Raw genomic sequence first — 25,375 nt, forward strand, 5'->3', positions numbered from 1 at the left:
GGTGCCTGGGGAGGGGCATTCCTCCAGTGCTGCCAATACCCCTGCCCGACAGGAGCACCCGTGGGTGCCATGGGGAGCAGGGTGGGGTGTTGGGTGCTGTCCTGGGGTGCTTGGTAGGAGCAGAGCCACTGGCAGGGGTGGGAGCAGCCACTGATGTGAGCAGGGGGCAACTAGTGGGGCTGTGGGGCTCAGCCTCTCCACCTTCGGGGTCCTATAGCCCAGGGGATTGGGACCCTGAACTCCCCAGGAGGGGCCCTGGGGCTCTGAGCCCCTCAGCTATGGGACCTGGACCTGGCAAAGCTTCAGGGGCCTGAGCCCGAGGATGGGGGGAGCAGGGGTCCTATGGCACCGGGGCATGGTCTGGGGTCGTTGGGAGGTCCCTGGGCTGGGGGAGAAGGTGGTGCCATGGCCCTCAGAGGAGGTCCCAGCTGGGAGCTGAGGGGCTGGGTAACCCCTGACCATGGGGCCAGAGGGGTTTTGGGAACTCTCAATATGGGGCCAGAAGGGTCCTGAGCTGGGAACATGGGGGTCCTGGGCCTCTGGGGTTTGTAAATCTTGGGGTCCCGGGGTGTGGGGACTGGGGGTCTGACAGCACTGGGCTGTGGAGTTGGGGGTCCCAAACCCACAGAGCTTGCGGACCTAGGGGTCCCGAGGCCTTAGGGGGTGTGTGTGTGGGGGGGGTCTCAACCCCTGGGCTTGCGGATCTGCCGTTCCTAAGGTCCCAGAGAGTGGGGCAGAGGGTCTAGCAGCTCCGTGTGGGAGTATAAAGGTGTCTGCGTACTACGAGCTTCAGGACCGGTGGTCCCACCCCCCGCGCTTGCAGAGCTGGAGGTCCGGCGGCCCCGGGCGTGCGGCAGAGGGTGCCGGCTTCCCGTGGGGTGCCCCATGGCAGGTCCATGGATCTGTGCCCGATTCCGGCTGCCGGCGCGGGGAGGGAAGGGTTAAAGCGGCGCCGTGGGCTCGGGAGTTTCCTGTGGGCAGGGTCGGGGCGTGGGGCGGGGGGATGGAGCCCCGTCTCCTCCCCGAGCCGCTCCACTCGCGGCGGGACCGGCAGCGGAGCGGGAGGCGAGACGAGCTGTGTCGGGGCTCAGCCATGTCCCGACAGCGGCGCAACCCGGAGGAGGCTCCGGTGGCGGCCACCCGGACGGGCTCCGAGGACAACCTGTACCTGGCCGTGCTGCGGGCGGCCGAGGGCCGCAAAGGTATCGCGCCGAGGCGTGCGGGGGGGCCGCCCCACCACTGCATCCCTCACCTGGGGCGGTGTCCCCAGGGCAGGCTGTGGGACGGACTCCCATGGCAGGGCGGTGTCCCTGGGGGAGACCCCCATGCTGGGGCAGTGTCGCTGGGGAGGTGTGCCCCCAGGTAGGCTGTGGGGCTGGCTATGGGGCAAACTCTCACACCAGGGCGGTGTCCCTGGGTCAGACCCCCACGCCGGGGCAGTGTCCCCAGATTAGTGTCCCCAGGCAGCCTATGGGGCAGGCTGTGGGTCAGACCCCCACGCTGGGGCGGTGTCCCCGGCAGGCTATGGGGCAGACCCCCCATGCTGGGGCGGTGTCTCTGGGGCGGGCTATGGGGCAGACTGTGGGTCAGACGCCCACGCCGCCGCCCATCCCCATCGCCGGTGCCCGTCGGTCGCTTCCTGCCACGCCCTGCCCAGCCGCTGTGGCCTGGCTGCCGCGGTGGCCCCGCCGCTGCCCCGGGGTGGGCGCTGCCGTGAGGACCCCCCGGGTGTCAGCGTTCCCGGCGCGGGTGCCGGGGCGCGGTGTGGGTGCCCCCGGCTCGGTGCGCAGTGTGTGCCCCACGCTTCCTTCCTTCCTTCCTCTCGCACCGCGGCCGCTCCCGGCCCGGCACGCCCTGGCTGTGCTGCTGAGCGCCCTTGGGCCCGTGGGGCAATTCTGGGTGCGCGGCGTCCCCATGTGCTCGCCCGGGTTGGGGGTGTTGGCTGTGGGGTGCTGGGTGCCGCGTGGGCAGATCCCAGCACGCTCCGGCAGGGCAAGACCCGGCACGCAGCACCTGGCTCGCCGTGGCGTGGGCAGGGGGGCGTCGCGGCAGCCGTGGGGTTGGTGGCATTGCCCCACATGCGTGGAGTGTCCCCTCTGGTCACCGACCTCTCCTGGGCACCGGGCTGGGTCTGGTGCTGACACTGGGGGCCAGGGGGCAGTGGGGACAGAAGGATGGGTGCTGGTAGCAGGGCACAGGGGGTGGGTTTGTTAATGGGGTGCAGGGAGGTGGGTGCTCATAACAGGGTGCAGGGTAATGGGTGGGTTAGTGAAGTGTAGAGCAGTGGGTGCTGGTAACAAGGTGCAGGGCAATGGGTGGGTTAACGGGGTGCAGGGCAGGGGGTGCTGGTAACAAGGTGCAGGGCAATGGGTGGGTTAACGGAGTGCAGGGCAGTGGGTGCTGGTAACAAGGTGCAGGGGAATGGGTGGGTTAGTGAAGTGTAGGGCGGTGGGTGCTGGTAACAGGGTGCAGGGTAATGGGTGGGTTAGTGAGGTGTAGGCAGTGGGTGCTAGTAACGGGATATAGGGTGGTGGGTGGGTTAATGGGGTGCAGGGCAGTGGATGATGGTAACAGGGTGCAGGGTAATGGGTGGGTTAGTGAGGTGTAGGCAGTGGGTGCTGGTAATGGGGTATAGGGCAGTGGGTGGGTTAGCAGGGTGCAGGGCAGTGGGTGCTGGTAACAGGATGCAGGGTAATGGGTGGGTTAGTGAGGTGTAGGCAGTGGGTGCTGGTAATGGGGTATAGGGTGGTGGGTGGGTTAACGGGGTGCAGGGCAGTGGGTGATGGGAACAGGGTGAAGGGTAATGGGTGGGTTAGTGAGGTGTAGGGCAGTGGGTGCCGGTAGCGGGTGCTGGGGGATTGGTCCCGTGCAATCCTGGATGCCCATCCTGATGCGTCACCATTCCCATCCCATCCCCTAATGACAGGGCAGCGGGCAGGGAGTGCCGTGACTCACTGTGGCCCCGTTGGCCCTGTGCCCATGGCAAGGGGTGTCCCGGGGGTGTAGGGTGTCCCGGGGTGTCCCGTGGCTCCAGCGGTGCAGACAGTGTGTAGGCTCACACTGGTCCCATGCACATCCCAGCGGGCCCCTGCCTGTGGGGCTGGGGCTGTGCCAGGACAGACATGCCGTGGCCTTGTCCCTGTGCTGTACCTTTCCCACTTGGTCAGTGCCCACAGAACCCAGTGCTGGGGCTCCCTTCCCGCTGTGGTGCCGGGGTCTCAGGGCTGGGTGGGCACCCCGTGCTCTCTCTGGTCCTGGCAGCTGCTGATGGGCGCTGAGAGGTGCTGGCGGGCGCTGGCACAGCGCTGGCACGCTGGGGCCGATCCCCGTTAGCTGTTTCCTTCCCCCACACCCCGTGACTCACCATGGTTCCCCAGAGCTGTTGGCTCATCGTTTCCTGCACCATCTGTGCCCTGCGGTGCCACCGGCAGGGCCTGGTTCTTGCTGTGCCATGACCCAGGTGCTGCTGGCTCACCTGTCCCTCTCCTCTCTTGCAGATGAGCGAGATCGTGTCCAGAAGAAAACTTTCACCAAATGGGTCAACAAGCACCTCATCAAGGTACGGGCACTGCCAGTCCGGTGGGCACCACTGCCCCAGCAGCCCCCAGCCCTCAGCCCTGGAAGCATCCCCGGTTGCAGCCCCCCGTTGCCAAGGACATGGGCAGTGGAGGGTACCCTGTGCCAGTGCGAGTTCTTCTGGGTCTCACTGGTAGTTGGGGCCTCTCAGCTGCCTCCACGGTGGGGGTCTGCCCTTGCAGGCAGGATCTGCCCCCCCTGCTGCCCTCCCATGTGTTCCAGGAGGGGATGGTGCCCCTGGCACTTGGGAACGTGTCCTGGGCTTTGACACCCTTGGTCCTGTCCCACTCCTGTGGTCCCCGTTCCCTGCCATCATGCCGGTGCCCGTCCCTACAGTGTGGTGGGCAGAGCCCCACCTTAGCACCCAGCACATACTGGGATGTCCTGCAGCCCCCGTAGTGACGTGTCTCCACATGTCCCCAACCCCACAGTGCCACCGCAATGCCACCACCCCCAGTCCACCCTGGGTCCTCTCTTTGCTCTGTCCTAACCGCTCTCTTCTCTCTGCCCTGTGCAGCACTGGCGAGCAGAGGTAGGTCCTTCCTCTCTGTCTGTCCCACTGTGCTCTTCCTCTTCACACACCCTCTGCTCCCCTCACTGGGGACGGGTCCCTGGGGCTGCCAGCGTGGTGGGCCCCTGTGCATGCCAGAGTGATGCTGAAGTGATGCCAGAACGATGCTGGATCCATCCTGGCACCGTGGGGGGAGTTGCTGTGTGTGTTTGGGGGGATGTGACACTGGGGGCACCAGCTGTGTTTGGGGCTGTGTGTGAGCACCCGCTGCACTGGGGGGGTCACCGGGTGCCCACTCCAGTGCTGACTGGCAGGGATGGGGGGTGCTCGGCCACCCCCAGCCCCCCTGATGCCGTTGCTGTCCCCTCAGGCGCAGCGCCACGTCAACGACCTATACGAGGACCTGCGGGACGGGCACAACCTCATCTCACTGCTGGAGGTGCTCTCGGGGGACACACTGGTAGGTGCCGCGCTGCCCCCACCCCGTGCTGCCCCCGCTCCTCGCCACGTGCCGGCACCCCTCTGCCAACCGTCCTTGTCCTCGTCCTTGTCCTCGCTGCCCGCCTCTGCTCCCTCTCTTCCCGCCTGGCCGTCGGTCCGTCCCGGTGACCCCGAGCGCCCGCGCCCCCCGCCTCTAACCTCTCTTTGCTTTGGTGCCCTCTCTGCTTCCTGGCGCCGGCCCCGGCCCACCGCCGCCTTTGCCTCCTCCTTCTCCTTCCTCTCTCTGCTCCTCTCCGCTCTGCTCGGCCGGGGCAGCCCCGGGAGCGCGACGTCCTCCGGACCTTGCGGTTGGTGAGTGGTTCTGCCGTCAGCTTTCGGCACGGCCCTGCATGGCAACCGACACCGCGATACCGGCACAGAGCAGTGCCGAGCATGTCCTGGGGCTCCGGCCGTGTGCCGTGTGCTGTGCCATCCTGGTGCTCTGGCTGCATGCTGTGCCTGTCCCGGTGCCCCATCTGATGCCAAGCACCACGGGAATGGGTTTCTCTGAGCCAGACCTTGGTGGCCGTGGCAGAAGAGAAGCGTGGCATCACTGGGAGTGATCCCACTGCACTGGGTTCTGGTGGGCTGGAGTTGGACTATGGCTCCCAGCACCACAGCAGGATGTGCCACTGGCTCCCTGGGGCGGCTGGCAAGGGGGATGGTACTGTGGCCACCAACCCCGGGCTCTCATGCCGGGGCTGATCCTGGCCTTGACGGGCTGTGGGTCCTTGGTGACTCCCAGCTGTGGGGTGGGAGGAACCCCGGTCCATTGCTGAGCAGCATGGGGAGGTTCAAGGGCTCCCCAGCTCTCCCAGCAGCAGAAGCTGGGCTCAGCTGGTGGGGCCAGCATGTGGGGGGGGTGTCCAGGCAGGACCTGCCCAGGAGACCCTGGCTGGGACCCGCAGGTTTTGAGGGTGCTCACCCAGCTCGGCAGTGCCTGGTTCTGCTGAGGGGGGACACTGGAGTGTGCTGGGGAGCTGCATGGTGAGGGACTGTGTGGAGCTGCCAGGACTGTGGTGCTGTGGCATTGAGGCTGGTGCTGGTCCTGCCCGGGCAGTGGCTGCTGTGCCCCCACGCCGGGTACTCGGCTGCCCCCAGGATGGCCACAGCGGCCCCGGCACTGCTGGGTGTGGGGTGGGAACAGTCTGTGCCAGCAGGTTCGCGGGAAGGAGCGTGGAGAGTGTCCCCACCCCTGCAGGGGCAAAGGGCGAGGGCGGGTGCCATCGGCATGTGCGGCGCTGGGAGGGGCCGGGCGGGGGGGCCGGGCTGGCGGGACAGTGTCCTGGTGTCGAGGCAGGGCCTGGCTGGGGAGTGGGCCGGGGCTGTACCATGGCATCGCGGCGGGGCCCTGGGGGGGGCCGGGGTGGCAGGACCAGCAGGGCTGTGTCCACCACGGCGGCTGCACTCACTGCCCCCTCTCCCCCAGCCCCGGGAGAAAGGCCGGATGCGCTTCCACAAGCTGCAGAATGTCCAGATTGCCCTCAACTACCTGAAGCATCGGCAGGTGAGAGGGGGGTGGGAGCCCCAGGATGCCCGGGACCCCCGGGGCTGTGCCACGCTCCCCCATCCCTGAGCCACGTGTGTCTCGTGCCACAGGTGAAGCTGGTGAACATTCGGAACGATGACATCGCCGACGGCAACCCCAAGCTGACGCTGGGGCTCATCTGGACCATCATCCTCCACTTCCAGGTGAGCCCGGTGGGGTGGGGATGGGGACAGTGATGCCAGGGGGCCGGGGTTCTGTGGTGCCAGTCTGGTCCCTGCGTGGGGCAGGAGCGGTGTCACCGGGAGCTGCCATGGAGCGAGTGTACCTTTGTTGGTGCTGGTGCCCGTGCCTGGACTAACAACCATGTCCTGGCAGATCTCAGACATCCAGGTGACGGGGCAGTCTGAGGACATGACGGCCAAGGAGAAGCTGCTGCTGTGGTCGCAGCGGATGGTGGAGGATTACCAGGGCCTTCGCTGTGACAACTTCACCACCAGCTGGCGGGACGGGCGCCTCTTCAATGCCATCATCCACCGGCACAAGTGAGTGCCAGGGTCGTGCCACACGACACACGGGCAGGCGTGTGTTCACCAGGGTCAGCCACATCGATCCCGTGGGTGGGGTGGGGTGTGCTCACTGGGATCAGGCACATTGATCCTGTGGGTGGGGTGTGCTCACTGGGATCAGGCACATTGATCCTGTGGGTGGGGTGTGCTCACTGGGATCGATCCTGTGGGTGGGGTGTGCTCACTGGGATCGATCCTGTGGGTGGGGTGTGCTCACTGGGATCGATCCTGTGGGTGGGGTGTGCTCACTGGGATCAGCCACATCGATCCTGTGGGCAGGCATGTGTTCACCAGGGCTGGCCGGTGATCCCACTCGGGGTGATGTGGGCACGTGCTCCAGACAAGTCTCAGCCCATTGGCCCGTGCCCACCGTGGCGTGCCAGGGTGCAGGCAGGCATGTCCACAGGTCCTGCTGGGACCACTGTGTGTTTTTGTGCAGGCCTGTGCCAGATGGGGGGAGGCACCCTCACTGTGCCACGTCACATCTATGCCGTGCTCTGCACTGAGCCGCTGCCACACCGAACTTGGTCCCCCCTGGAGCCACAAGGAGGGGCCGAGGTGTCTGCCCCAGAGGGCATGGGGGTGTCAGTCCCACATTGGGAGGGCATTGGGGTGTCTGTCCTATAGGGGATTGGAGTGTCAGACCCACAGAGCACTGGGGTGTCAGCCCCACAGGGGGTTGGGGTGTCTGTCCCATGGGGGACCGGGCAGTCAGCCTCACGAGGGGTTGAGATGCCCATCCCGCAGGCCACGGGGGTTCTGCCTGCGCCGGGGTTCCTGCTGGGGACTGCGGGGTATCCCCAGCTCCCAGTGCCCCTGTGCCGGGTGTGGGAGTCTCACCCGCTGCCGGTGCCCCCAGTGTGGGTGTGTGGGGCACGGGGTGTGAGACAGCAGTGAAGGCAGCCCCAGGGAGGGGGTGGACCTGCTGTCCTGGGGTTTTGGGGTCCCATGGCCCTGCTGACCCCTGCTGACCTGCTGCTCACAGGCCGATGCTGATCGACATGAGCCGGGTGTATCGTCAGAGCAACCTGGAGAACCTGGACCAGGCCTTCACCGTGGCCGAGCGGGACCTGGGTGTGACGCGGCTGCTGGACCCCGAAGGTACGGGCTGGGGTGAACCGGGAGGGTCCCCCAACGGAGCCCCCGTCCCTCCCTGCCACGAGGTCCCCCCGTCTGACCCCTCCGTCTCTGCAGATGTGGACGTGGCGCAGCCAGACGAGAAGTCCATCATCACTTACGTGTCCTCGCTGTACGATGCCATGCCGCGTGTGCCCGAGGTGCAGGACGGCGTCAAGGCCAACGTGAGTCGGGGAGCCGGGGGGGTCACCGCCGCTGCCACCCCCCGCGGTGTCACCCCCAGCCCCACACGTGTCCCCGTCCCCAGGAGCTGCAGCTGCGCTGGCAGGAGTACTACGAGGTGGTGACGGGGCTGCTGCAGTGGAGCCGGCAGCACTCGACGCTCTTCGAGGAGCGTCGTCTCCCCGCCAGCTACGAGGAGATCGAGGTGAGGCACCAGCACAGCATGGGCATGGGGACACAGAACAGGGCTGGTGCTGCTGGCACGGCACAGGCACGGGGATGGAGGGGGACAGCGCTGGTGCTGCCAGCGTGGCACAGGCATGGGGACTGGGGACAGGGACAGGGACAGGGATGGTGCTGTCACAGGATGACTGGCCCTGGGAGCCACCAGTGCCTGGGGCAGTGCGTGGTGGGGTCCCAGCTGGCCCGTGACCCCACTGGGGGTGGTTCATGTCTGGCTGGCAGCCCCTTTGCTGGCACATGGCCAGCTGTGCTCTGCCGTGGGTCACTGGGAGACCAGTCCACAGCCATGGAGCTGAGCCCCCAGCGGTGCCAGCCCAGGGGTCTGCAGGGTGCAGGGGCTCAGAGCCGTGGCAGAGCCGGGCGCCCTGTCGGGGGGGCCCCCCTGACTCACCCTCCCTGGCTGTGCCGTGAGTCACCGCTGGCAAAGCCCGGCACAGCCACTTCCTTCCCGCCGGCTCTGCACGCATGGAAAATTGGAGGGGGGGTGGATTCCCGAGGAGGGGTCAGCATTGGCAGGGGGTCCCTGCTCAGCTGACCCCCCCGCCTCCGGCAGATCCTCTGGCGCCAGTTCCTCAAGTTCAAAGAGACGGAGCTGCCGGCCCGGGAGGCCGACAAGAACCGCTCCAAAGCCATCTTCCAGGCGCTGGAGGTGTGCGGGCTGGGGTCTTGGGCTCCCCAGGGGTCTGGGGTCCACAGGGAGGGGGGCCTGAGGGTAGGGGCCCTGCGGCTGGAGGTTCTGGGGGGCTGGGACCCCAAAGGGTGGGAGCTCTGGGGCTGGGTTCCTGAGGGGTAGGGGTCCTTTGGGGTCAGGGGTCTTGGGGAGGTGGGGATGGGTCCCAAGGGGATGTTGGTCCCGTGGTGGCTGGGGATCCTGGGGAGCCAGGGGTCTTGGGGGGCTGGGGGTGGGTCCTAAGGAGATGATCATCCCGGGGTGCCAGGGGTCCCAAGGGGATGATGGCCCCGGGTGCCGGGGGCCTCGGGGTGCCGGGTGTCCCATGGCAGCCCCCGGCACACCCCCGGGGGGTCACGGGCAGTGTCTGACATTTGTGGGGCACAGGGCGCGGTGCAGTCGGGGCAGCTGAAGGTGCCCCCCGGGTACCACCCGCTGGACGTGGAGAAGGAGTGGGGGCGGCTGCACGTGGCTGTGCTGGAGCGGGAGAAGCTGCTGCGGGCGGAGTTCGAGAGGCGAGTGGGGGGGGCCGGGGGGGCCGGGCAGGGCTGTGCTGGCACCCACACCCCCTTCCCACTGCCAAACCACGGGGCTGGGCCGGGGTGGGGTGTCCCGGCCCCCCCGAGGGGGAACCACAAGGCCGTGAGTCATCGCTCTCGCTGGGAATCCGGCGGGGCCGCTGCCCTCGAGTGTGGCACGGCCCGAGCACGGCACGGCCCGAGCACGGCACGGCGGGACAGGGCAGTGGGGAGGGGGGCAGTGGGGAGTGGGGTGGGATGGGGATAGGAGTGGGATGGGGGGTGAGATGGGATGGAGATTGGGATCAGGATGGGGATTGGGAGTGGGAAGGGGATGGGGGGGCACTGGGATTGGGATTAGGGGCAGGATGGGGACAGGAAGCAAGATGGAGATGGGGATCAAGATGTGACTATGGGGTGGGATGGGGGGCATGATGAGGATGGGGAGTGGGACAGGGAGCAGGATGCAGAGTGGGGACAGAACTGATGCCGTGCATGGCCAGGAGAGGTGCCCCCAAAGGTGCTGACCATGTCCCCCGTGTCTCCCGTGTCCCCGCAGGCTGGAGCGGCTGCAGCGCGTGGTCACCAAGCTGCAGATGGAGTCGGGGATCTGCGAGGAGCAGCTGAACCAGGCGGACGCTCTGCTGCAGGCGGTGAGTGACGACAGCACCGGGGCGAGGGGGCCTGGCAGGACCCCCAGCAGGACCCCGAGCCTGGCCGTGCCCCCGGCCGTGACCCCACGGTCCCCTCCCGCAGGACGTGCGGCTGCTGGCAGCGGGGAAGGCACCACAGAAGGCGGCTGAGGTGGAGCGGGACCTGGACAAGGCTGATGCCATGATCCGGCTGCTCTTCAATGATGTCCAGAGCCTCAAGGACGGGCGGCACCCGCAGGGCGAGCAGATGTACCGCCGGTACGGCCTGGGGTGAGGGGTTTGGGAGGGCTTGGAGGGCACCCCAGGGTGAGCAGATGTACCGCTGGTACAGCCCAGGGTGGGGGGTTTGGGAGGGCTTGGAGGGCACCCCAGGGCGAGCAGATGTACCGCCGGTACGGCCCGGGGTGGGGGGTTTGGGAGGGCTTGGAGGGCACCCCAGGGTGAGCAGATGTACCGCTGGTACAGCTCGGGGCGGGGGGCTGGGGAGGTCCCCACAGCCTGTCCCCATAGCCCTGTGCCCCCCAGAGCCCTCCATGTCCCTCATGTCTCCCTGTGCCCCCCTGGCCCCCATGTCCCCAAAGCCCTGCATGCCCCCCAAAGGCCTCCATGTACCCTGTGTCCCCCATCTTACTTGTGCCCCTTGAAGCACCCCAAAGACCACCACGCTGCTCATGCTCCACATGCTCCTTGCACCCCCAAATCCCCCCACGGCCCCTGTGCCCCGCAAAGCCCCCTGTGACTCCTCTGCCCTCCATGCCTCCCGTGTCCCTCATGTCCCCTGTGTCCCCTGTACCCCTCAAAGCCCTCCAAGCCTTCTGCAGCCCTTGCACCTCCAAAAGCCCCCCGAGGCTCCTGTGACCCCAAAGCCTCCCGTGCTCCCAAGGCTCCGTGTCCCCTGTGCCCTCCATGTCCCCTGTGCCCCCCATGCCCCCCACTGACGCCCCCACCCCGCAGTGTGTACCGGCTGCACGAGCGCCTGGTGTCCATCCGCACCGAGTACAACCTGCGGCTCAAGTCGGGGGCGCCGGTGACGGCGGTGACGGCGGTGACGGCCGCGTCCGTGGCCTCGGGGCAGCGGCGGCCGGAGCCGGACGAGGCGCCGCTGCGGTACCTGCAGGACCTGCTGTCCTGGGTGGAGGAGAACCAGCGGCGCGTGGCCACGGCTGAGTGGGGCGCGGACCTGCCCACCGTGGAGACCCACCTGGGCGCCCACCGCGGGCTGCACCGCGCCATCGAGGAGTTCCGCGCCAAGGTGGAGCGGGCGCGGGCCGACGAGGTGAGACCCCCAGGGTGCTGGGGACCCCTGTCCTTGGGGCCGACGAGGTGAGACCCCCAGGGTGCTGGGGACCCCTGTCCTTGGGGCTGATGAGGTGAGACCCCCAGGGTGCTGGGGACCCCTGTCCTTGGGGCTGACGAGGTGAGACCCCCAGGGTGCTGGGGACCCCCTGTCCTTGGGACCGATGAGGTGAGACCCCCAGGGTGCTGGGGACCCCTGTCCTTGGGGCCGACGAGGTGAGACCCCTGGGGTGCTGGGGACCCCCTGTCCTTGGGGCCGACGAGGTGAGACCCCCAGGGTGCTGGGGACCCCTGTCCTTGGGGCCGATGAGATGAGACCCTTGGGGTGCTGGGGACCCCCTGTCCTTGGGGCTGATGAGATGAGACCCCTGGGGTGTTGGGGACCCCCTGTCCTTGGGGCTGACAAGGTGAGACCCCCAGGGTGCTGGGGACCCGCTGTCCTTGGGGCCGATGTGATGAGACCCCTGGGGTGTTGGGGACCCCCCAGCTTTGGGGACCCTCCAGTCCTGGGGTCCCCCTGGTCCTGTGGCCAATGAGGTGAACCCCCAGTCCTGGGGACCCCCAAGTCCCAGGGCTGATGAGATGAGCCCCTGTGGGCTGCTGCGGATCCCCTGGTCCTGGGGGATCTCTGGGGCTGCCCCCACCCTGTTCCTGAGCATTTCCCATGGGGCTGCCCCAGGTGGGGCTGCCCCCGCTCTGCACCTGGGAGTCCCTGTGGTGCCAGGGCTTTATGCAGGTTGGGGGGGACTTGGGGGAGAGCAGCCCATCCTGGCTCTGCCCTCGCTCTGGAGCCCCCCCACCATGTCCCAGGGTGCCCTGGGAGGCTGGGGGGCTTCGTGCCCCAAGGCTATCCCCTGGTCCCCCCAACGCCTGCACCCCTGGTCTGTCCCCTTCGCTGCCGTGTGCCCCCTCACCCTCACCCCCATTGCAGGGTGCAGGGGGGCTCTGGGGGTGCTGCTGTCCTTTGTGGGGCCCTGGCACTGATGGTGTGTCCTCCCCAGACCCAGCTGTCCCCTGGACCCCGCGGCGCCTACCGGGAGTGCCTGGGCAAGCTGGAGCTGCAGTACGCCAAGCTGCTGGTGAGGGCTGGGGGGGCCGGGGGGCCCTGCTGGGGAGGTGTGGTGGGGGTCGGGGGGTGTGACATGGCAGGGACCTGACCTGGTAGGGTGGGTGTGACATGGGAGGGGGTGATGACAGGGGTCCTGCCGGGGGTGTGGGGTGTGAGGGCTGTGGGGGGGAGGATGGTGGGTGGGGGAACGTGTGGGCAGGAGGATGCAGGACGTGGGGTGAGGACGTGGCTGCAGCCCCACCGTGTCCCCCCAGAACTCCTCCAAGTCGCGGCTGCGGCACCTGGAGAGCCTCCACGGCTTTGTGAGCGCCGCCACCAAGGAGCTGCTGTGGCTCAGCGAGCGCGAGGAGGAGGAGGTGGCCTTCGACTGGAGCCACCACAACCCTGCCATGGCTGCCAAGAAGGAGAGTTACTCGGTATGGGCACGGCGTTGTGGCACGTGGGCACAGGATGGGCATGGACGTGGGCAGGGACATGGACATGGGCGTAGGCACAGGGATGGGCACGGACACGAACACGGAGATGGGCATGGGCACAGGGGTGGACATGGACATGGGCACAGGGATGGGCATGGACACGAACACGGGCACGGAGATGGGAATGGGCACAGGGGTGGACATGGACATGGGCACAGGGATGGGCACAGGTGTGACACGGGCACGCACATGGACACGCACACGTGGAGGAGACCTGCTGCACATGCATGTGCACACAGACAGGCACGTGGACCTGCACATGGATGTGAGAACACACACGTGTGCCATCCTTGCTCAGACATGGACATGGACATGGACCCAGACGTGCACACACACACACACACGCACGTGTGCTGTCCCTGCACACGGACACACACACGGCTGTGCCATCCTCACACGTGGCTGTGCCACATGGTCCTGTCCCTGCACACGGACACACACATGGCTGTGCCATCCCCACACGTGGCTGTGCCACATGGTCCTGTCCCTGCTCCGCAGTGCTGAGCCCCCTCGTCCCCTGCCCCTGCCCCCCGAGCCCCTGTGACTGCCCTGCCCACCCCCATAGCCAGAGCTCCCCTCACGCACACACAGAGCCATGCACGGCAACCCCCTCAGCCCACGCACACGTGTGTGAGCCCTGGGCCCCCTGAGATGTACACGTGTGTGAGCCCTGGGCCCCCTGATGTGTACACGTGTGTGAGCCCTGACCCTGCAGCTGTGCACGTGTGTGAGCCCTGGGCCCTCTATGTGTACACGTGTGTGAGCCCTGACCCTGCAGCTGTGCACACGTGTGTGAGCCCTGACCCTGCAGCTGTGCACACGTGTGTGAGCCCTGACTCCCCCCCAGGCGCTGATGCGGGAGCTGGAGCTGCGGGAGCGTCGGATCCAGGATCTGCGGAGCTCGGGGGAGCGGCTGCTGCGTGAGGAGCACCCCGGGGCACAGACACTGGAGGTGGGCACGGGGACATAATGGGGGGGGTCGCAGCAGGGGCTTTGGGGGAGCAGCTGCTGCACAAGGAACACCCTGGGATGCACTGGAGGTGGGCACGGGGCTGGAGGGGTACAGGGAAGTGGGGGGGCACAGGAGGCTGGGGGAGCTGCAGGGTCTGGGGGAGCTGGATCTGGAGGGTGGGGGGAATCTGGAGGGGGCCTGGGAGTCTCGGTGAGCTTGAGGGGCCTGGGGGGACTGGGAGAATCTGGAGGGCTTGGGGGTCCTGATGGTTCGGGGAGGGGGATCAGGGAGGCTTGGGCACTGGGGGTCACTGGTGTGGGTGTGGGTACTGGTGTGGGTGTGGGTGCAGGGTCAGGTGTGGGTGCAGGTACAGGTGAGGGTGTGGGTGGGGGTGCCGGTACCGGTGCAGGTGCCCTCAGTGCCAGCCCTGATGTGTCCCCACCCTGCTTCCTGCCCCCTCCAGGCGTTCCTGGCGGCTCTGCAGACCCAGTGGAGCTGGATGCTCCAGCTCTGCTGCTGCATCGAGACCCACCTGAAGGAGAACACCAACTACTTCCAGGTACAAGGGGGGGCCAGGATGGGGTTGTGGGGGTCGGAGGGAGGGGGTGACCCCAGTGCTGACCCCCGCCCCCCCCCAGTTCTTCAGCGAGGTGCGAGAGACCGAGGAGCTGCTGCGGAAGACGGAGGAGACGATGCGGCGCAAGTTCAGCTGCGACCGCGGCACCACGGCCACGCGCCTCGAGGACCTGCTGCAGGACCTCGCGGTGAGGGCTCGCCTGGGACCCCACGGGGACCCACAGACTCGGGGGGTACCCCTGCAGTGACCCCCAGATCCCGGGGGGATCACCCCAAGGTGACCCCCCCAAGATCCCCAGGGTAACCCCCCCAAGATCCCCGGGGTGAGCTCCCAGGGTGGCCCTGCTGCAGGACCTCGTGGGGAGGGCAAATGGGACTCTGGGGGGACCCCCAAATCGACCCACCCAAGGTGGCCCGTCCAGGGTGACCCCCAGCCTCATGGCAACCCCAAGGGGATCCTCACAGGGTGACTCTCAGCCCCTTGGCAACCCTGGTGTGACTCCCTGCAACGTGTGACCCCCCTCCCTCCCGCCCTCCCCACTGCAGCCCCTGGAGTGACCCCCAGTGCCTGAGCCCACAACAACCCAAGGGTTGGTCTCCAGCCCCCTTGCAGCCCCCACAGTGACCTCCCCAAAGGTGACCCCACCAGAGGGGACCCCCCCACAGTGTGTGAGCCCTATGGCCGCTCCAGGGGTGACCCCAGTCCCACCCCCAAAATATGAGTCCCACTGCAGCCCCAGAGGTGTCCAGCTGCAGGGTGCTGGGGTGTCACCCCCACTGCAGCCTCTGGGGTGACCCTCAACACATGCCCCCACTGTAACAGGCCAGGATGAGCCCCCCTCATATTCCTGAGCCCACCCCCAAACCCCCGGGACCCCTCCAAAATCCTGAGAGCTCCCAAAACCTTTGGGACCTCCCGGTATTCCTGAGCTCCCCTAAAACACCTGGTATCCCCCTAAATTTCTGATGCCCCTACAAGCCGTGGGATTCCCAAAATCCTGAGGTGCCCCGAACCTGCTCCCACAGGAGCAGAAGGAGCAGCTGGCAGAGCTGGGGACGCAGCTGGGGGGTCTCGCCCGCCGTGCCAGGACCATCGTGCAGCTGAAGCCGCGGAGCCCCGGGACCCCCCTGCAGGGCCGGCCCCCCCTCCAGGCCGTCTGCGACTACAAGCAAATGGAGGTGGGGGGGTCACGGGGACTGGGGTGGTGCAGGGGGGAGGTGGGAAGATGTGGGGGGGTGTGGTGGGACCAGCATCCCACTCTGACACGGGGTCCATGGGGGGATACGGGCGGACACGGGATGATCCACACGCTGGTCTGACACCACTCTGGGGGACGTGGGGAAATACGGTGGGTCCCCCACCCCGCTTTCCTGCTGCCCCAGTCCCATGAAGGGACACAGGGTGGCCCCCCACCGCCTTCTGATGCCACCCCAGCCCCACTGGGGGCTGTAGGGGGGACACTGGGGGCCACCCACCCCAGTCTGAGACCACCCTGGTGCCATGGGAGGACACTGGGGAATATGAGGGGCCAACAGGACCCCCCAATCTGGTGCTGCCCCAGCCCCATGGGGGGACACAGGGGCGGACATGGGAGGGGGACACTGGGGACCGCCTACCCCATGGGGGGGACATGGAGGAATATGGGGAGATATAGGGGAATGTGGGGGGACATAGAATGCACATGGAGGAGCCCCACCCTGCTCTAACTCTGCCCCAGCCCCATGGGGGGACACGGTGGGGGACACAGGGGTCCCTCACCCCAGTCTGACACCATTCCAACTCCATGGGGGGACACAGGGGCATATGGGGGGACAGGGGGGGACACGGGGTACCCCGCCCTCACCCCGTGCCCTGCAGGTGACGGTGCACAAGAACGACACGTGTGCCCTGCTGAACCACTCGCAGCCGCAGCAGTGGCGGGTGCTGAGTGCCGGCGGCAGCGAGGCCGTCGTGCCCTCCGTCTGCTTCCTCCTGCCGCCCCCCAACAAGGAGGCTCTGGATGCCGTGCACAGGTGGGGACAGTGACCCTGCGCCCCTCCCCGAGCACCCCCGCGCCCCCCCCCCCCGCTAACTCTGTGTCCCCTTAGGCTGGAGACCACCCACCAGCAGCTGCTGGGGCTGTGGCAGCAGCTGCACCAGGACCTGCGCAGCCTCCGCGCCTGGCAGTACCTGACCCGGGACATCCAGCAGATCCAGTCCTGGACACACATCACGGTGAGTCCCCGGGGGTCCCAGGGTGGCGCGGGGGTCCCGGGGGTCCTGGCGGGGGCTGACGCGGCCACGCCCCCCCAGTTCCGCACGCTGCCGGCAGAGGAGGTGCGGCAGGTCCTGCGCAGCCTGGAGAGCCACTACCAGGAGTTCCTGCGGGACAGCCAGGACGCCCAGAGCTTCCAGCCCGACGACCGGCTGCAGGTGGAGCGCGACTACAACGCCTGCACCCACAAATACGAGCTGCTGCTGCGCAGCCAGGAGAAAGGTGGGTGTCCCCTCCCTGCTGGGTCCCTGCAGTGTCCCCAGGGTGTCCCCAGGTGCTGAGCTGTCTCCCTGTTCCCCTCCCCTGCCACGGGTCTCTGGGGTGTCTCTGGGGCACTGAGCCATCTACTCTTCCCCAGGGTGCTGAGCGGTCCCCGTGTGCCCCCTCCCCACCTCAGCTCCCCAGGGCGTCCCTGTGGTGTCCCGCGGTGCTGAGCCACCCCTGTGTCCCCCCAGGAGAGCAGGACGAGTCGCTGTGCAAGAGCTACATCTCGCAGCTGAAGGACATCCGGCTGCAGCTGGAGAGCTGCGAGAGCCGCACCGTGCACCGGCTGCGCCTGCCCCTGGACGCCGACCCGCTGCGCGAGTGTGCCCAGCGCCAGGCCGAGCAGCAGGTGTGTGACACGCGTGTGCGGGCGTGTGACACGTGTGTGCGGGCGTGTGACGTGCGTGCGACGTGCATGGACGGGGACCTTGGCGCCAGGACGGGGCTGGGGGCTGTCATGGAGTCTCAGAATGGTTTGGCTTGGAAAAGCCTCTGAGCCCATCGAGTCTGACTGCTCCCCCAGCACTGCCAGGTCCGCCACTAAACCGTGTGCCCACGTGCCACATCCACACAGCTGTTAAACCCCCCCAGGGATGGGGACTCTACCCCTGCCCCGGGCAGCCTGTGCCAGGGCTGTACAGCCCTTCTTCAGAAGGAATTGTTCCCGGTATCCCATGTAAACCTCCCCTGCCCACGTGCTCTGGTGGGCTGCAGACCCTGTGTGCAGACCCTGCTCGGCTCCTCCTCGGGTCCAGGGGGACCAGGGGAGCATTGGATGGGGGGTTGCCCTGACCCGCAGCTGGCAGGGACTGAGGGACTCCCTCCCTACAGCAAACCCACCTGGAGCTGGAGGGCATCCAGAAGAACCTGGCCAAGGTCAGCGAGAAGACGGAGCAGGTGCTGGCGCAGCCGGAGCAGGCGGGCTCAGCCCCTGTCCTGCGCTCCGAGCTGGAGGTCACCCTGCGGAAGATGGAGCAGGTGTACAGCCTCTCCAGCATCTACCTGGAGAAGTGAGTGTGATCCCGGCCCTGGCACTGCACGGCTTCTTGGAACCCTGGGCTGGGAATGAGCCTGGGCAGCTGGTGGGGCTCAGGGGCTTGGGGGAAACCAGTGTGTCCTTCTCTTCCCTGTTGCCTCTTCATTTCCCTCTTTGTTTCTGTTCACTGTTTCCATCTCCTTTCCTTGCCCTGCCTTGCCCTCTTCCCTTCCCTTCTTCCTTCTCCCTTTTATTTCCCTTTTCCTTCCCTCATGTCTCTGTGCTGCCGCCCTGGCTGAGCTGTCCCGCTCTCAGCTGATCCCATCCTGTCCCACTGCCATCTCACTCCTGTCCTGCCCCTGGCTGATCAACTCTGCTCCCCGCTGATCCCTCCCGCTGCCACAGGCTGAAGACCATTGGGCTGGTGATCCGGAGCACGCAGGGGGCTGAGGAGCTGCTCCGCAAGTACGAGGAGCAGCTGAAGGATGTGCAGGCGGTGCCGGCTGACCTGGCTGAGCTGGAGGCCAGCAAGGCTGAGCTGAAGGTACCGGGGGGTTCCGGGGAGTGCCAGGGGGAGCTGGGGGAGCTGGGGCCGGCACTGACCCCTGCCCATCTGCTACAGCGGCTGCGGGCGCAGGCCGAGGGGCACCAGCCCTTCTTCAGCACCCTGGAGACCGACCTCGGTAAGGCCAAGGACGTCAACGAGCGGATGGTCCGTGGCCACAGCGAGCGGGACGTGGACCTGGAGCGGTACCGGGAGCGGGTGCAGCAGCTGCTGGAGCGCTGGCAGGCCGTGCTGGGCCAGGCCGACCTGCGCCAGCGCGAGCTGGACCAGCTGGGCCGCCAGCTGCGCTACTACCGGCAGAGCTGCGACGCCCTGCGCCAGTGGATCCGCGACGCCCGGCAGCGCCAGGAGGGCATCCAGGCCGTGCCCATCACCGACAGCCGGGCCGTGCGCGAGCAGCTCCTGCAGGAGAAGGTAGAGCCAGCGGTGGGACGAGGGGTGTGCCCCACCGTCCCTGGCTGCTGTGGGGCAAGGGGTGCTCCTGGTCATCCCCAGCGGGATGAGGGGTGCACCCAGCCACCCCTGGTGGGGCAGGGTGTGATCCTGACCATCCCTGGCTGTTGGGCAAGGGGTGCTCCTGGTCATCCCCAGCGGGATGAGGGGTGCACCCAGCCACTCCTGGTGGGGCAGGGTGTGAGCCTGGCCCTACCTGGCAGGGCAAGGAGTGCACCTGGCCATACCTGGCCCCAATGGGGCCAGGGGTGCTCTCAGCTGTCCCCGCTGTGGTGGGGTGGGGAGGGCTCTTGAGTGGCCATGGTGGGACGAGGGTGCTCTTGTCTGTCCCTGGCTGTGTCAGGGCAAGAGGTGCTCCTGGCCATTCCCAGCTGTGGCGTGGCTGGGGGTGTTCTTGGGTGGCCGTGGGGTGCCTGGACTCACCCTCACACGTCTCCCCAGAAACTGCTGGAGGAGTGTGAGCAGCACAAGGAGAAGGTGGAGGAGTGCCAGCGCTATGCCAAGCAGTACATCGATGCCATCAAGGTGCGCCTGCTGCCCAGGGGGCCGGGGCTGGGGGGGGCTGGAAGGGCAGCACAGTATCCCCTGGGGGACTGGGGGGGACAGTGCCAGGGCTGGGGGTCTCACCAGGGCTGTGATGTCACGCTGAGCACCCTCTCCCCGGCAGGACTATGAGCTGCAGCTCGTGAGCTTCAAGGCGCAGGTGGAGCCGATGGCATCGCCGGCTAAGAAGCCCAAAGTGCAGTCGGCATCCGACAGCATCATCCAGGAGGTGAGGAGGATCCCACTGCTGTGGGCCTGGGGTGCCCCATGGTTCTCAAAGTATGGTTGATCATGAAGGGGTGGGCCTGGGGGGCTGCCGTGCAGACTCACCTCCGTCTGACCCCACCATCGCCGAGGGACCGGGGGGCCGTGGGGTGCTCCCCTCCCTCCCTCTGACCCTCTGTCTCTGCAGTACGTGGACCTGCGGACGCAGTACAGCGAGCTGACCACGCTCACCACCCAGTACATCAAGTTCATCACCGAGACGCTGCGGCGGCTGGAGGAGGAGGAGGTAGGGAGCGGCGCGGGGGGCACGGCCGGCTGTGTAACCGCAGGGAGCGCGGTTCATGGGGGCTCTGGCCCCATCACTAACGCCAGCCCGTGGCTGTGACTCTGGCCCTGGACCCATCACTTATACTGGCCCTTGGCTGTGACTCTGGCTCCAGCCCCATCACTAATGCTGCCCCATGGCCGTGACTCCGGCTCTGGCCCCATCACTAATGCTGCCCCATGGCTGTGACTCCGGCTCTGGCCCCATCACTAACACTGGCCCATGGCCATAACTCTGGCACCAGCCCCATCACTGACGCTGGCCCACGACCTTGACTCCAGCCCTGGCCCCATTACTATCACTGGCCCAGGGCTGTGACTCCGGCCCCAGCCCTGATCGCTAACACTGGCCCATGGCCGTGACTCCAGCCGTGGACCTATCAATAATGCTGGCCTATGGCTGTGATCTGGCCCCATCACTAACGCTGGCCCGCAGCCGTGGCTCCGGCCCCAACCCCATCACTGGCCCTGGCCCATGGCTGTGACTCTGGCCTCATCACTAACACTGGGTCACAGCCTCTAACTCTTCCCCCTGCTGGGCTCCTGGGAGTGAGGCCACTGGCTCCGGGTGCGGAGGGTCTCTGAGCCGAGCCGGCTCTGGGCACCGGGGGCTCTGATGTGACTGGTGGTAGGAGGCACTTCCCAGATACACGTAGTGCAGTCAGCACCCGCCTGCGCATGCCGCTGTGCTGGGCGCCGGCCCGCGGGGTCTGGCGCAGGGTAACCTCTCTAACTCTTGGTTTCTGCCCTCGGAGCCGCTTTGCCGGTGCTTTTTCTTTGGGGATGTTTGTGTTGGTGGGGATCTAATGGAGGGTAAAAAACCAGGATGACTCTGGCAGCCCTGCACCAGGTACTCACTCTGCGCATGCCCCCTCCCCGCGGCACCCCCTGCCTTCTCCATAGCTCGCCCCCTCCTCCTCTGTCCCTCCTGAGCCTCCGTGCCTCTCCTGGGATCGGGGGTCTGGCGCAGGGGTCCGGCTCCCTTGCATGAGTGCTGCCTGTGCCCGGGCCCTGCGGAGCGTGCCGCTGCCTCTCTCGTGGTGCATGTGGTGTGAGCACTGCGCTCCCACCTGGAAGGGGCCGGGAGGGGTTCAAACCAGCTGGATTGCTCTCTCCATCGTCGAGGCTTTCCCGGCAGGGAAACCTCTGTTGGCATCGCCCTCGCACGGCTCCCCTCTCTCCTGCTCTTGGCGCTCGGGCCGTCTCTCTTCTTTGCCGGCGGAGGGGGCTGTCTGTGCTGGCCCCTCACACAGGGAGCCATGGTGGTGGTGTGCACGCTCTCGCATCTGTCTCCAACGCTTGGGCTCCGCTCGCGCTCTGTCCCTTCTCTCCGGTACGTGGCCGCCCGCTTCCCGCGCTGCTGTCTGGCTCCTGTCGCCTGTCTGCCTGCACTGTTGTGTGTCCCCTGTCCTGCCATATGTCTTCTGGAAGCTGGTGTCACTGCCGCTGGCTCGTGGGGCGGCCCGGGGGCCAAAGCCCTTCCACGCACATTCTCCAGCTCTCCACTGGCTCAGCGGTGCGTGCCTTGGCCGGCGTCGATGCCGCGGCGCGATCGCATCCCTTGTGATTTGTCTCTCTCTCCCCTCTCTGTCCCCTGCACCCTCTTTCCCCTCCAGAAAGCCGCCGAGAAGCTGAAGGAGGAGGAGAGGAAGCGGCTGGCGGAGGTGGAGGCGCAGCTGGAGAAGCAGCGGCAGCTGGCCGAGGCCCACGCCAAAGCCAAGGCGCAGGCAGAGGCGGAGGCGCGGGAGCTGCAGCTCCGCATGCAGGAGGAGGTCACCCGGCGGGAGGTGGTGGCCGTGGACGCCGAGCAGCAGAAGCAGAACATCCAGCAGGAGCTGATGCAGCTGCGGCAGAACTCGGACCACCAGATCAAGTCTAAGGTCAAGCTGATCGAGGAGGCCGAGTACAACCGCAAGAAGGTCGAGGAGGAGATCCGCCTCATCCGCCTGCAGCTGGAGAGCACCGAGAAACAGCGGGAGGGTGCTGAGACGGAGCTGCAGGAGCTGCGGGCGCGCGCCGAGGAGGCCGAGCGGCAGAAGCGACAGGCGCAGGAGGAGGCCGAGCGCCTGCGCCGGCAGGTGAAGGAGGAGAGTCAGAAGAAGCGGGAGGCAGAGGAGGAGCTGAAGCGCAAGGTGCAGGCCGAGCGTGAGGCGGCGCGGGAGAAGCAGAAGGCGGTGGCGGACCTGGAGCAGCTGCGGCTGCAGGCGGAGGAGGCCGAGCGGCGCATGCGGCAGGCGGAGGCCGAGAAGGAGCGGCAGATCCAGGTGGCCCAGGAGGTGGCCCAGCGCAGCGCCGAGGCCGAGCTGCAGAGCAAGCGGCTCTCCTTCGCTGAGAAGACGGCGCAGCTGGAGCTGTCGCTGCAGCAGGAGCACGATGCGGTGGCCCAGCTGCAGGAGGAGGCCGAGCGGCTGAAGAGGCAGCAGCTGGAGGCCGAGCGCTCGCGGGAGGAGGCCGAGAAGGAGCTGGAGCACTGGCGGCAGAAGGCCAACGAGGCGCTGCGCCTGCGGCTGCAGGCCGAGGAGGTGGCCCACAAGAAGTCGCTGGCGCAGGAGGAGGCTGAGAAGCAGAAGGAGGACGCAGAGCGCGAGGCCCGCAAGCGCACCAAGGCGGAGGAGGCAGCCCTGCGGCAGAAGGAGCTGGCGGAGGAGGAACTGGAGAAGCAGCGGGAGCTGGCGGAGGGCACGGCCCAGCAGAAGCTGGCGGCGGAGCAGGAGCTGATCCGACTGAAGGCGGAGATGGAGAACGGGGAACAGCAGCGCCTGCTCCTGGAGGAAGAGCTCTCACGGCTGAAGAGCGAGGTGAACGAGGCCATCCAGAGGAGGAAGGAGCTGGAGGAGGAGCTGGCCAAGCTGCGGGCCGAGATGGAGGTTCTGCTGGAGAGCAAGGCCAAGACGGAGGAGGAGTCGCGCTCCAGCAGCGAGAAGTCGAAGCAGCGGCTGGAGGCGGAGGCCAGCAAGCTGCGGGAGCTGGCCGAGGAGGCCGCCCGCCTGCGTGCCCTCTCCGAGGAAGCCAAGCGGCAGCGGCAGCTGGCAGAGGAAGAGGCCGGCCGGCAGCGGGCCGAGGCCGAGCGCATCCTGAAGGAGAAGCTGGCGGCCATCAACGAGGCCTCGCGGCTGAAGGCGGAGGCGGAGATCGCGCTGAAGGAGAAGGAGGCGGAGAACGAGCGTCTGCGGCGGCTGGCGGAGGATGAGGCCTACCAGCGCAAGCTGCTGGAGGAGCAGGCGGCTCAGCACAAGCAGGACATCGAGGAGAAGATCGCCTTGCTGAAGCGCTCCTCCGAGAGCGAGCTGGAGCGGCAGAAGGGGCTGGTGGAGGACACGCTGCGGCAGCGGCGGCAGGTGGAGGAGGAGATCCGCGTCCTCAAGGCCAGCTTCGAGAGGGCCTCGGCCGGAAAGAGCGAGCTGGAGCGGGAGCTAAACCGCATCCGCGGGGAGGCCGAGGAGGTGCAGCGCAGCCGGGAGCAGGCGGAGCGGGAGGCTGAGAGGCAGCGGGCGCTGGCGCTGGAGGAGGAGGGCCGGCGGCGCGAGGCCGAGGAGAAGGTTCAGGCCATCCTGGCGGCCGAGGAGGAGGCTGGGCGGCAGCGGCGATTGGCCCTGGAGGAGGTGGAGCGGCTGCGGGCCATGGTGGAAGAGGCGCGGCGGCAGAAGGAGCTGGCCGAGAAGGAGTCGGAGCGGCAGATCCAGCTGGCGCGGGAGGCGGCGCAGAAGCGGATCGCGGCGGAGGAGAAGGCTCACCTGGCCGCCGTGCAGCAGAAGGAGCAGGAGCTGCTGCAGACGCGGCAGCAGGAGCAGAGCCTCCTGGACCGGCTGCGCGAGGAGGCCGAACGGGCCCGGCGGGCGGCCGAGGAGGCTGAGTTTGCCCGCGGCAAGGCCGAGCAGGATGCCAGCCTGTCCCGGCAGCGCGTGGAGGAGGCCGAGCGGCTGAAGCAGCGGGCGGAGGAGGAGGCGCAGGCCAAGGCGCAGGCGCAGGCGGATGCAGAGAAGCTGCGGAAGGAGGCTGAGCTGGAGGCGGCGAAGCGGGCGCAGGCGGAGCAGGCAGCCCTGCGGCAGAAGCAGCTGGCCGACGCCGAGATGGAGAAGCACAAGAAGTTTGCTGAGCAGACGCTGCGGCAGAAGGCGCAGGTGGAGCAGGAGCTGACCAAGGTGAAGCTGCAGCTGGATGAGACGGACCATCAGAAGGGCATCCTGGACGAGGAGCTGCAGCGGCTGAAGGAGGAGGTGACGGATGCCGTCCGGCAGAAGGCCCAGGTGGAGGAGGAGCTCTTCAAGGTCCGGGTGCAGATGGAGGAGCTGGCCAAGCTGAAGAGCCGGATCGAGGAGGAGAACAAGGCGCTGATCCTCAAGGACAAGGACAACACGCAGAAGTTCCTGGCGGAGGAGGCTGAGAAGATGAAGCAGGTGGCGGAGGAGGTGGCCCGGCTGAGCGTGGAGGCGCAGGAGGCCGCCCGCATGCGGCAGCTGGCCGAGGATGACCTGGCACAGCAGCGGGCGCTGGCGGAGAAGATGCTGAAGGAGAAGATGCAGGCGGTGCAGGAGGCCACACGGCTGCGGGCCGAGGCTGAGATGCTGCAGAAACAGAAGGACCTGGCGCAGGAACACGCCAAGCGGCTGCAGGAGGACAAGGAGCAGATGCAGCAGCGCCTGGCTGAGGAGACCGAGGGCTTCCAGAAGACACTGGAGGCCGAGCGCCGGCGGCAGCTGGACATCACGGCCGAGGCTGAGCGCCTCAAGGTGCAAGTGGCGGAGATGAGCATGGCCCAGGCCAAGGCTGAGGAGGAAGCCAAGCGGTTCAAGAAGCAGGCGGAGGAGATCAGTGAGAGGCTGCACGAGACCGAGCTGGCCACGCAGGAGAAGATGACGCTGGTGCAGACCCTGGAGATCCAGCGGCACCAGAGCGATGAGGATGCAGAGAAGCTGCGGAAGGCCATTGCCGACCTGGAGAAGGAGAAGGAGAAGCTGAAGCAGGAGGCGGCGCTACTGCAGCAGAAGGCAGAGGAGGTACTGGGCTGTGGGTCCCCCTTAGCAGTGGTGGTACTCAGGGAGGCCGTCCCTCTCCCCAACCACCCCACACCACCCCTGGCCAGGTCCCCAGGGACCATCACTGGGGATGGTGGGGCAGGACCCCCTGTGCAGGTCAAGGATGCTACCTTCAGTCGGGGACACTGAAGCAAACCCCACAGGCAGTGTTGGAGCGGGACCCCCAGCTCCTCTCCTTCTGTGGAGGGGGGATCCCCACCACCCGGGCCGGCTCTTCAGCCCTGTGCTGTGTCCTGCCGTGTTCCTCTCTGTGCCCACTTCCCAGCCTCAGTGCTGGAGGATCCCTTGTGTCCTCCCCCTGTTTGTCCTGCCCCGTGTTGTGTGTGTGGCTCCCTAACCCCGGCTCTGCTCTTTAACTCT

The 25,375-nt window shown here is 67.3% G+C and overlaps 1 protein-coding gene across 17 annotated transcripts in view; it reads left to right on the plus strand.

Annotated features, from left to right (window-relative positions):
* The window catches only part of PLEC (plectin), a 52,575-nt gene that overhangs the window by 20,560 nt on the left and 6,640 nt on the right, over positions 1 to 25,375 (plus strand). For 7 of the 17 annotated variants that reach the window (XM_039388172.1, XM_039388169.1, XM_039388175.1 and 4 more), the window contains 32 exons: positions 3,498 to 3,559; positions 4,094 to 4,108; positions 4,458 to 4,547; positions 4,844 to 4,879; positions 5,997 to 6,074; positions 6,167 to 6,259; positions 6,432 to 6,598; positions 7,608 to 7,723; positions 7,817 to 7,923; positions 8,007 to 8,126; positions 8,718 to 8,813; positions 9,222 to 9,349; positions 9,912 to 10,005; positions 10,109 to 10,263; positions 10,960 to 11,281; positions 12,303 to 12,380; positions 12,625 to 12,786; positions 13,694 to 13,798; positions 14,262 to 14,357; positions 14,437 to 14,562; positions 15,401 to 15,553; positions 16,233 to 16,387; positions 16,463 to 16,589; positions 16,668 to 16,851; positions 17,085 to 17,242; positions 17,725 to 17,903; positions 18,275 to 18,413; positions 18,492 to 18,848; positions 19,329 to 19,412; positions 19,555 to 19,659; positions 19,843 to 19,941; positions 21,596 to 24,976. In XM_039388172.1, coding sequence (XP_039244106.1) covers positions 3,498 to 3,559; positions 4,094 to 4,108; positions 4,458 to 4,547; positions 4,844 to 4,879; positions 5,997 to 6,074; positions 6,167 to 6,259; positions 6,432 to 6,598; positions 7,608 to 7,723; positions 7,817 to 7,923; positions 8,007 to 8,126; positions 8,718 to 8,813; positions 9,222 to 9,349; positions 9,912 to 10,005; positions 10,109 to 10,263; positions 10,960 to 11,281; positions 12,303 to 12,380; positions 12,625 to 12,786; positions 13,694 to 13,798; positions 14,262 to 14,357; positions 14,437 to 14,562; positions 15,401 to 15,553; positions 16,233 to 16,387; positions 16,463 to 16,589; positions 16,668 to 16,851; positions 17,085 to 17,242; positions 17,725 to 17,903; positions 18,275 to 18,413; positions 18,492 to 18,848; positions 19,329 to 19,412; positions 19,555 to 19,659; positions 19,843 to 19,941; positions 21,596 to 24,976 — 7,367 coding nt within the window. The remainder of the gene's footprint in view (positions 1 to 3,497; positions 3,560 to 4,093; positions 4,109 to 4,457; positions 4,548 to 4,843; positions 4,880 to 5,996; positions 6,075 to 6,166; positions 6,260 to 6,431; positions 6,599 to 7,607; positions 7,724 to 7,816; positions 7,924 to 8,006; positions 8,127 to 8,717; positions 8,814 to 9,221; positions 9,350 to 9,911; positions 10,006 to 10,108; positions 10,264 to 10,959; positions 11,282 to 12,302; positions 12,381 to 12,624; positions 12,787 to 13,693; positions 13,799 to 14,261; positions 14,358 to 14,436; positions 14,563 to 15,400; positions 15,554 to 16,232; positions 16,388 to 16,462; positions 16,590 to 16,667; positions 16,852 to 17,084; positions 17,243 to 17,724; positions 17,904 to 18,274; positions 18,414 to 18,491; positions 18,849 to 19,328; positions 19,413 to 19,554; positions 19,660 to 19,842; positions 19,942 to 21,595; positions 24,977 to 25,375) is intronic. The other 10 variants (XM_039388170.1, XM_039388176.1, XM_039388179.1 and 7 more) reach the window with 3 other exon arrangements.

This window comes from Pipra filicauda, unplaced genomic scaffold (genome assembly GCF_003945595.2).
Source record: "Pipra filicauda isolate LSUMZ 115617 unplaced genomic scaffold, ASM394559v2 scaffold619_size212394_pilon, whole genome shotgun sequence".
Taxonomy (NCBI): Eukaryota; Metazoa; Chordata; class Aves; order Passeriformes; family Pipridae; genus Pipra; species Pipra filicauda.